The sequence below is a fragment of the Vigna unguiculata genome, chromosome 2 (genome assembly GCF_004118075.2).
Source record: "Vigna unguiculata cultivar IT97K-499-35 chromosome 2, ASM411807v1, whole genome shotgun sequence".
NCBI lineage: Eukaryota > Viridiplantae > Streptophyta > Magnoliopsida > Fabales > Fabaceae > Vigna > Vigna unguiculata.
Window position 1 is genome coordinate 13667977 of NC_040280.1, and position 11588 is coordinate 13679564.

At 32.8% G+C, this 11588-nt stretch overlaps 1 protein-coding gene across 2 annotated transcripts; it reads left to right on the forward strand.

The window, feature by feature from the left end:
• Positions 1–5424: 5424 nt before the first annotated feature.
• On the forward strand, positions 5425–10146 carry LOC114170481. 2 transcript variants are annotated; one of them, XM_028055978.1, is made up of 7 exons: positions 5425–5613; positions 7088–7345; positions 7477–7535; positions 7640–7718; positions 7800–7938; positions 8622–8735; positions 9767–10146. In XM_028055978.1, the coding sequence occupies exons 2-7, from the start codon at positions 7176–7178 to the stop codon at positions 9956–9958; spliced, it is 753 nt and encodes a 250-aa protein (XP_027911779.1). In that variant the 5' UTR covers positions 5425–5613; positions 7088–7175; the 3' UTR covers positions 9959–10146. The 2 variants fall into 2 exon arrangements, with proteins under 2 accessions (XP_027911779.1, XP_027911772.1); XM_028055971.1 differs by having other exon boundaries at positions 5431–5613; positions 7474–7535.
• The last annotated feature ends 1442 nt before the right edge of the window (positions 10147–11588 follow it).

Sequence of the window (11588 nt, forward strand, 5' to 3'; positions counted from 1 at the left end):
TTTTTTTTATTATTGTTGTTCTTTTCTGCCAAGTCCTTAAGGGGTTGCCCCAAAGTTGGTTGGGCCTAGGGCTGGCCCAAGAAGGGGGGGACCATACCCTAAGTCTGCCCTAACGCACTCTTCCCTTCTCACTTTCAGAAACAGCCACCTTACTCTCTTCTCCTCACCAAATTAGTGCTCTGCTAGGTTCGATCTCCAAGCCTCCGTCGGGTTCGCTCAAGCTCATTTTGCTCAACATTCTAAGTCTCTTCTCGGAGTTGTTGCGCTCCATGTTTGCTTGCCAAAGTCCCGTGTTAACCCCTTTCCAGGTAAGGGAAGCTAGACCTTACCATTGTTTTCGGTATAATCTGTCGTTTGATGAGTATGTAACAGTTGGACGGTTTGTGTGTGAATTTAATCGGTTGGAAATGCTTGTTGGACTGTGTGGATGCATGTGTGTGGCTGTCGCTCGAAGGAACAGTGGCAGACACTGGTTTTCTCGCCCAAGCGAGTTTGCCTCGCCCAGGAAAGTTTAGCAGAGGCTCGCCCAAGACCTGCTGCTCGATCTCGCTTAGACGAGAGGTTTTTATTTTTGAGCGAGAAGTGGTCTCGCCTAGGCGAGAAGGGACTCGCCTGAGCGAGACCTCATAGAGTCCGCTCTTTCCCTTTTCGCGATCTCGCCTAGGCGAGAGGGGTTTCGCCTGAGCGAGTGGACCCCCTCACCTGAGCGAGCCCTGCTCGATTGAGAGAGGCAGCGGGTGGGTTTGGATGTTATTATTGAATGGTACACTGATGTGTGATTTCTTGTTGATCTAAATGCTTTACTTTGTGGGTTGAGGGATGTTGCCATGATTTATATGTGAGTTCGAGGTGGAAATGGTATGTTGCCTTGTTGGGTATGAATTGGAAGGCATGAGTTTCATGATTTGTTGCTCATACATGATATTAATGTTATGAAAATTCTTGATTGGTGGGTGAGGCATGTATAAAGTATGAGTAGGGCATAATTCCAAGACCCTTGTAGTGAGCGATCTTGGTGGTGCCTCATCTGCCGGACGTAATTCCATTGACCCTCTTAAGGAGAGTTCCTGGTGGTGCCTCGACAAAAGGACGTAATTCCACGGGGGGTCGTGGTGGTGCCTCAGGGCCAGGGCGTAATTCCACGAAGGCCATGTGGTGGTGCCTCCTGTAAGGGTGTAATTTCCACGAAGGCCTCGCGATGACTCCTCACTACTAGGACATAATTCCACTGCCACGTGGTGGTGCCTCGATATGCGTATCCGGAGAGTCAAGTCTTGGAGTCTCATGCATGTTTTTGATAGTTCTGGTGTGATGCTTGTTATTTATGTTTGACCTGAGACTGCATGTTGACTATGATGATATAAGATTCTTTTACTCTAGCTTACCCTGTTGCTTGCTTGTATGTTGTGTGTGGTCTTCTCTATTGCGATGATCATCAACCTTGTTGATGTGAGCAGATGCGAGAACCCCTGGCAGTGGTGAAGGTAATAGGAATGCTGCAACTCGATGGATCGGACAGGTGTTGGGCCCACTATGGGGCCCATTACTGGAGGATTTTATTATTTATGTTTTCTTGTCCAAACAAGACCTAGTATCTTTAATTGTGTTCTTTTAAGTACATTTCTGGTTTGGGCCGTGGGGCCCTTTTCTTGTAATCCGGGTATATTTGGTGTATTGTATACTTTCTACCCTAAACCCAATACCCTATGAATATTCATGTATGTGATGTGTTATCAATTGAGGTTATTCAGTTTTTGGGACGTTACACTCTCTCTTAATTGTTTGGCTTGTTCTTTAACGTTTATCTTGAAGGTACTTTTTCTTTTATCACAATTATAATTATACATTTTTTTCCTTTGTGTTATATTCAAATGAATATTCTCAATTTCATTGAATCAAATTTGGGTCACACATTTAAGTTTACTCCTTTATGATATTTTTATTTATTGTTTATTTTTGTTTCATGAGAATGTTTGACTCTCAATTTTAAGTGCTCAATTGTACAAACCCTTAATTTAATTCAAGATCAAAAGATGAAGAATCTATGTTTAAATTTGAATTATTATTAATTTAATTTTTTTATTTATGTTATTTCGTTTAAGTGGTATAATATAAATTTTTAATAGTATAAAAAATATTTGAAATATTTTTAAACTTGATTATTGGTTTTTCTTTTATATTTTGTTAAAAAAGAAATTAACCTTTTTACTTTGTTTTTTGTGTGTGTGTTACCTATGTTAGTTTATAGAGAAAATGAGCACAGAAGATCATGATTTGCAGGTACCAAGTCCATCACAATGATGCCAATGAATTTTTAGATTTTATAGCAAAAAAGAAAAACTCTCGAACTACATTTATGAAAAGAGAGTTGGATTATTACTTGGAAGAAGATAATTTGTCAGTTACACAAGAATTTGATATTCTATCATGGTGGAAAACAAATGGGTTAAAGTTTCCAACCCTTGAAGCAATTGCAAGGGATGTTTTAGTTATTCCAATAACAATTGTAACTTCTGAATCTGCTTTTAGTATTGGTGGTTAGATATTAACTTCTCACCGTAGTCGACTTCATCATATTACTATAGAGGTTTTGATGTGTGATGTGTACAAGAAGTTGGATATGGAAGTCAAACCATCTAGGTAAGTTACTCAAATTTATTATATGTAAGTCAAACCATCTAGGTAAGTTACTCAAATTAAAAGAAAAAAGATATTCTCATGAGTGAAAATGAATCTGATGAAGAAGGTACATTATATTATAGTAATTAAAATTTTCAATTTCAATTATTATATCATATATAATTTTTCATTTTTTTTCTATGTGTAAGTGGATCGAATTCTAATGAAACTACTAATCGTTTGAAAAATTAATAAATATTTTGGTTATTATAAAATTTTAGTAATGTGTAATTGTTTAATTTTTATATAATTATTTTAATTTTCTCTAGTTGTTATTTGATATTTTAATTCGAGATTTATACTACTATAATATTTTCCTTAATATTTGACATCATGAAAAGAAAAAAGAGTATGTTATTTTAATATTGAATATTTTGATATTATCATGATTCCTTTGGTGTGAGTTTTAAATTTTTTCATAAAAATTATTCAATTGATAGGTCAAAAGTTGTATACGCACTGGGTTTGGGATGAGGATGAATTTTTATTATGGAGATGGGATGAGTATGAGATTATGATACGTGTACCCGTTCCCCGCCACGTTGTCATCCCTAATCATGATCTCATCCCCATCCCCATCCCCATAATAAAAATTCATCCTGATCCCATCCCCATAATAAAATTTCAATCTCATCCTCATCCCCAAATCCAACGGGTGTACAACTTTTGACTCATCCACATCCCAATTAGGTGATGAATATATTCTTATACCCCCATACCAATTTTTGTACAATTCCAAATATCAATTAAATAATTTTTATAAAAAATATTAAAAATTACACCAAAGGAATCATGATACTATCAAAATATTCAATATTAAAATAACATACTCTTTTTTCTTTTCATGATGTCAAATATTAAGAAAAATATTATAGTGGTATAAATCTCAAATTAAAGTATCATATAACAACTAGAGAAAATTCAAATAATTATATAAAAACTAAACAGTTACAAATTACTAAAATTTTATAATAACCAAAATATTTATTAATTTTACAAATGATCAGTAGTTTCATTTGCATTCCATCCACCTACACATAGAAAAAAAAATGAAAATTAGATATGATATAATAATTTTAATTAAAAATTTTAATTATTAGAATATAATTCATTTTCACTCATGAGAACATATTTTTCTTTTAATTTTTTAACACGTACAAACACCAAATGTAGAATATGAAATGAGAATTCATAAAAAAAATACTAACAATAAATATTAATAAATTTGAGTAACTTACCTCGATGATTTGAGTTTCATATTCAACTTCTTGTACACATCAACGCCTCTATGGTAAAGTCGACTACGGTGAGAAATTAATATCTAACCACCAGTACTAAAAGCAGATTCACAAGCTATAGTTTTTATTGGAATAGCTAAAACATCCCCTGTAGTTGCTTGGAAACTTTAACCCATTTGTTTTCCACCATGATAGGATATCAAATTCTTGTGTAACTGACAAATTATCTTCTTCAAAGTAATAATCCAACTATATTTTCATAAGTAGTTCTAGATTTTTTCTTTTTTGTCATAAACTCTAAAAATTCATTCGCATCATTAATAAAAAGAAGAGCTACAAATTAAGAGCCAAACATTCTCATATATATATATATATATATATATATATATAATTTGAAGATTCTCCGTTAAAACGAGGACGGGTTCTAGTGATATTCACGGAGACGAGTTTAATTATCATCTCTAGTTATGATAGCTGTATTCGTCCTATCGCGTTACCATCCCTAATAATAATAAGAATATAATAATATTAATAATAAATTTAATAATAGTAATAATAATAAAAATATTATATGAGTGACATGTTCATAAATAAGAAAAGATAGTAGGGGTAATAATTCAGTGGCAATTTCGTGCATCTAACGTAGTAAGGTCAGTTTCGTAAATCGACTAATAGGTCGATGCAAAATTACCAATTAATTAAGGAGTGTATAAGTGTAAAATTTTAAAATAAGGGTGGTTTAGAAATTTCAATAATACTTCATTTTCTTATAGATATAATAGATTTAGAGACCAATTATAAATATTTATTCATAATAGTGAATATTTTAGTAACCAATAATTTTTTATTTTGTAAATTGGTATCTAAATTGGTCACTATAGTGATTAACAATTCTTGATTTCTAAAATCAGTGGTTAATGAAATATTTTCTTATAGTGTGATATATTAGATTGTTTCCCTCCATAATTAATCTAATATAGGCATATTAAATTGGTATTCATCACTACCGATCTATTATACTTTCCGATATTTATCAAATTGCTATAGTATTTTTTATTACATGGATCCGTGACAACCGATTTAATATGTTGTTCTAATATTACTATTTTGCACTAGTACCATATATATATATATATATATATAATATTCATATTGTAAAATAGTAAAAACTAAAAATTATATTAATAACAAAATGTATGAACTGTATACTTAATATCTGTATTTTATGTGTTAGCACACCAATTTTAATTATATACCAAACTTGAAAGAAAAGGAAAAGACTATTTAGAGTAGAATTACGAAGTTGCCAAATGCCAAGTCATATTGCAGACCTAATAATTTGACTTGTTGGAGTCAGAACAACGAGAACAGTCTGGGAAGAGAGAAGGACGAATACTGAGTTATCAAAATAGAGTACAAAATTGGAAGACAAAGATAACAGTAGTTGTTAAATGGGTATATTTGGGTTTTCCAGTGCGAAATTGGAAAAAGAAGCGAATATGCGTGGAGGGAAATAGGAAGATTCTTGCGTAAGCAGCATCTTCCTCTCCCTTATTCTATTCCCTTATTTTTATTTTTGTTTCTTATATCTCAAAATTCAAAATACCCATCAACTGAAAAATCAATCACCACCTTCACCTCCTTCTCCTTTATAAATACAATACGCGCTTCTGCATTGCTACCTATTCACTCTCAGGTGCTCTCTCTCTCTTTCCCTCTCACACACACACACACACATTATTGTAAACTTTTGTTTTCTTCTTTCTGGTTCTTAGTTGAAGCCGAATCATGGTTTAACTGCTGTTCGAGTTTAATTCAAGGGAAACTTGATATAGTAATTAGGCCGGTTATACTGTTGTTCTTCTTTAGGAACGATGATGAGAAACGTTGTAGAGTAATTGGGCAGGTTATGTTGTTGTTGCGTTGAGACTCGCGATGGAACGCGGTTTTTCGTAGTTAATTCGATAATGAAGGAATACGGATGAGGATTAGCTTTATAAGAATTCAATTGAGAACATAAAACGTAAAAATACTTAGTAATATTTTAGATTATCTCTCTGAATTAAAGGGTTGTTTCCCTATAATTAGGATTGAGAGTGTATGGTAAAGGTCTATAAATAGGAATATTATTTTGAGTTTGATTTCGATGCATTGATGATGTAAATAATTTGTACGAATCAACTGGCATATGTTGGCTATTGGGTTGATCTAGGATTGGTTCTGTCTTTTATAACACTAGCTCAATAGTGTATCGTGTTGAGTCAAGTGGATACAAATTGCAAAGGATGATATTTTTTTTTTTTTTTCAGTTCAATAGTGAAAGAGGGATTTTGTCTTATCTTTGTGCATTGGGCTCTTCCGTTAGAGGAATTGTGTTATATCTTAATGCATTGTGTTTTTTTATAAGAGGAATTTTGTTATATCTTAATGCATTGGATTTTTTCGTAAGAGGAATTTTGTCACCAACGGCTACCTGTGTATTCACCTGTCTTATTCTGTTCACCAATGAATTAAAGGTACTTGCATGCCTATGGTACATAGCTAGTAGGAGATTATATTTAGGTTGTTTTAATTGTGACGTTCTGAAGAGAGATGATGATCGCGTTTCAGCTATCTGAAGTGCTGAATTGCAAATTCTTTCGAAATCTGGGATATTCATCTCATGATTCTCTCTCTCTCTCTCTCTCTCTATATATATATATATATATATGTATATGTATGTATATTTATGTGTGTGTATATATATGTAGATATAGATATGTATATATTACTAAGAGGTTCATGCCGAACAACTTTATATAGGACATATCAAAGAAAGTTGAACGAATTCGGGATATTCATCTCATTTAATTTTGAAGTTTGAAGTCAACCGAATTTTTATCATGGCCAATTAATTACAAATTACAGTAAAAAGTGGAAGGTCACCTGAGTCAAATTCTTAGATGATTTGTTAGTTGTTTTATAATCACTGCCATTAGCAGTTCTTCCACTATTTTAATCATTAAATAGGGGAAGGTCACCTGCGGGTTCTTGGTTCATTTGTTATATAATCACTGCCATCAGTAGTTCTTCATGCTTGTATGTTAAAATTTGATTGTGGCGAAAGTTAAAACTACGTACCTGGCTCCAACTTTTTGTGAAGTAATAACAAAATTCTATTTTTAATGCAGCATTGGCTAGACTCCACTCTCCAACCGATCAGTGCCAGCAACTTCTTGCTGGTACTTAAGTTGACCGGCATCTTCTGTGGGGGAGGACATGACTCAAAAGAGCATATTGAATCACAGTAGAGCCCTTGAGGGTGTCCATGGAGTTCAAGTGACACCTCACTCACCGTTTGATTTGACAGAAACTACTCAAAGTGAGGACTTTCATACTTCAACTGGACGAGCGTCAACTACTGAAGCAAATCAGCAGCTGCTAATGCAGTGAGTGAAATATGTACCCAGCAGAAATGTCATACAATTTTTACTTGACTGTAATTTTTTTATGACATTGCAAAGAATTGAAATTTACACGCCATGCGCACCACTAACCTACTTCTTACATGTACCAGAAGACTGTGGCACCAGAGACCAGCATGCTTAAGACCCATCCATTGTAGTATTAGTTGTCATGGTAATATTGAGAATTATTCTTTCCATTTGATGTTTTGTTAATTTGCTTCCCATAAATGATCCAATCTTGTGTAAATAATTGTTATTACTGCATCTCTTTATCAGGTGATCAGAATCTTGCTGAAAGGTTTGCTAATGTGGTTACTTCAATTCCTTTTATAGCTCTTGGAATCCATGCCCCCAGGTAATATTTCCCTCTAGCATCATAAATTATTTTGGCTAGAAAAATAGCTTATGTAATCTTATGAGTAACTGTGTAATGTAGGAAGAATGTCAATTCAAAGTTGTATGCTAATTCATTAATTGGAGTTGGAGTGGCCTCAAGCATGTATCATTCTTCAAGAGGAAGGTTGAGGAAATTTTTGAGATGGGTTGACTACACAATGATAGCCACAACAACTGTTGTAAGTAACATACAGATGAATATAATTGGCTATTCAATGATGTGCAAAACCCTCATTATATTTGCTATATTCTGTACTAGTAAGCTTTTATCAATATTGTCTTGACCTAATGACTGGAAATTATACCACCACTACAATGAATAAGGATTGCTCAAGTTGTATAAGGATTATATTGACAATATTGCAGTCAATGTGTTATTCAACCACACCGTTTAATGCCTAAGACTTGACATCTGGAACATAGACAAATGTGGGTGGCTCAATAATAACACCCTCTCACACTTATGAATAGACATCTAGAGCATAGACAAATACAAGTATCCAATAATAGATCAAAAATAGGCTTTTATAATCTTAGAATCTGAACTTTTAAGTCTACCTTAATCCTAAAAACCCAATTTGAAAAGTGAGGAAGCCTTGTGAAGATTACATTGATTATCTCTGATTAATGTCTTGTTGTTTTTCTCATGGTTTTATTATCCTCTGTCCCTTCAAGTGTTTCCTTTTTTGTTTTTTTTGCTTAAGTATAACAACGAAATAAAGAAGGCACATTACTTGCGTATTTGGACATGTTTTTGTGTATGTGTAGCATTTTTCTTTATTGTCTAGCATGATATTGTTATATACTTTTTTGTGAGTAAATCAATTTGATATCATATTTGAATATAAAATCCATTCTGCAGTGTTTGTCAATGGCCCTCAGAAATGAGAATCCCAAGTTACTGATGGCAGCATCTGCAATATTTCTTCCTGTTAATCCGATGATGGTTTCAGTTATTCACACTGGGATGATGGAGGTAAGTCTTACAACTATTTATTTATGATGATTTACATTTTATTTGTAAAGCCTGGTTACGAAGTTAACCATTAGGACTCCACAAGAATATTGTAAAGTGGAGGATGGTTTGCCATGATGCTCAATTTGTTCAAAAAGAAAAAGATAAATATGAACCATCTCTTTTTTATATAAAAGGATTGAAATATGTAGTATTGTATAATTTACTTATTAATTTGTATATATTAATTTTGGCTAGACCTTTCTCAATTTAAACTTTATCAATGTGTCACATGACTTGCACCACAGACTCTCATTTTTTTTTTTAATTTTTTTTCAAATAGTATTCTTAAAATATACTCATTAAGTTATCCTGTATGTAGCAATTTAAAGAGCTTATTTTAATTTCTATAGTAAAATAAAAATCCTTTTTTTTTACATAATGAAATATCTCCTACTAATACTTTATTTCTTCATCAAACACGATTTCATCATTGCTTTCTAATGATAATATTCTTTTCCTGTTTACATATTTTTAATTTATATATTTAAATTTTGCCTAAATATAAATGGATTTATCTAACTATGTCTCAAAGACAGTGGTTAAGGAATTGGACAAAAATAATAATACACAAAAACCTATTATAAAAAATAAGAATGAGAATACATTAACAGCATAGAAAGCATTCATGCAAATGTATGGAAATGTTGTTACTGTGGCCTTTAAAATGCTTTACAGCTCTGTCGATTAATTTGAGGATATGACAAAGTTAAAAGTTGCAAAAATAAATTAATAATAAATGTTTTGAGTAAAATAATTAGTATATAAAAGTATATCTAGCTACAATACTTCCCATTTTGGTGTTTGGGCATCAAAAGTGTAATGTTTTATCATTAATACCTTTTCATTCTGGGAATATATTCTTTAAGAAGGTGTTTTTGGAACTGGCACAGCTCTTGTATGTATTGTTAGTAACATGATATGATCTCTTGAAAAATTAGAGGTAAACATTTTAGAATTAAGCTTTTCTCACCATTATTTTTCTAATTCAGGTAGCATTTGCTAAAAGGGCATTGAAGCATCCAGACTTGAGGATGGCTCACACAGTGCATAAGATGTCGTCATTACTTGGTTGTATGCTTTTTGTAGCTGATGATTTATTTCCTAAAACTCCTTACCTTCATGCTGCATGGCATCTTGCTGCTGCTGTTGGTGTTGGCACCTGCAATAAGCTTCTTGAGTAAGTGTGTGTGCATACTCATTCCAAAGCTGGAAACAATGCATTCTGAATTAGAATAGCATCAGCATAATCTGTCGACTTAATTTGTAAAAACAGTGATTGGGACCATGAGGTATAGTCATTGCATCTTTTTGTATTAGGTTCATCATGTCGATGAGTTCAGTGCAAATTAAGTTCCCAATTATTACCTTATTCAATTTGTAATTTTATGTTCATTAGAAAGGGATTCATGCAGGAAAAACTGGCGTCTATTCTTATTTGATGAGCATGCTATTTTATAAAACATCTTGCATTAGAATTTTTCTACCTGCACATTAATGTTGAGAAAGTGCTTCTACGAAGAATCTTGACTTTTTTGTTTGAAGTATGTGTTGGATTTTCTGAAATTTGGAAACATATAATACGATGATTTTCACTAAGTACAGTAACTCATTTCCGAATCAACAGTTTAAACGAGAACCGCATTAAATTAGAAACAACAAAAGATTTGATGAGATGAGCAAATGTTATGATCCCAAATATTTAATTTGAAAATCCGACCATCATCTGAAAGGAGCAAAAATCAGAAAACTTCCAGATTTGATGGATAAAATACTTTTACATTGTGTTGGAGCCATGTGCAAACATTTTTTAGTGTTTTAAGAGTGGTTTAATGTTTAAACATTTTTTAGTGTTTTAAGAGTGGTTCAATGTTTAAAGCAATGGAGGTTCAAATTTGACTAACTTTTATAAAATGCAAATTCGAGTCTAAAGATATGCTTCAAAAGCGCTATCTATAGGATTTATAAAATGATATCTAAACAATTTTGAAGAGTAAGAAATATTGCAGAGTTAATAAAGGTTGACGATACGGAATGAGATGCATTGATGCTAGACTCAAATTAGTAACAGACGATGTTTAAGTTTTTAGTTTTAATATTCACACAACAATACTCATAAAATGAGTTTTAATGTAAACAAATATATATTTTCATTCACAAGTCTTAGCTTAGTTTGCTGCGTCCAATACGCAAACAATTATTCTTGCCGTTTTACGATTATGGGCCTTGGGCCTCCATTTTTCACGTATCTGCATGTATATAAATATGACATGCATCACGTACTGTACATGTGCTGTATGTTAAAAAACAAATAGAATCAGTTTATTACATTTTCTCTCTAATTCATTTCTTTCTTCTCGTTTCTCTATATTATTCGTTTTTGGCGTTTGTGTTCATCTTTCGCGTTCATGGCAAAAGATGGTATCAGAGTGGGATCCCGCTTTGCTTTCGTGCTTTCACTCTTTCTTCAATTACTAATTTTTGCTCGTTCTTGGTTATTCTCGTTGTTTCTCTATCTCTTGGGTGTGCTCTGTTTTTCTCTGTAGTTTTCTTTTCTCATGGATCTTTCGCAAAATCATTCTAACCCATTTTACTTACACCAAAGGGAGAATCTAAGAATGATTCTTGTTCTTATGCACAACCTGAGACGATACAAGATGTTGATGACTTTAATACACGTTGATGAGATGTTTTAGAGTGTCGAAACATAGGATAAGATTCATCTACAAAAGACTCTTTGACACTCAAGTCAGTAAGAGAGTAAAGATCCTTTTGTAAGAGAGAATGAGCATATAAGAGTGTATGTTTTTCCAA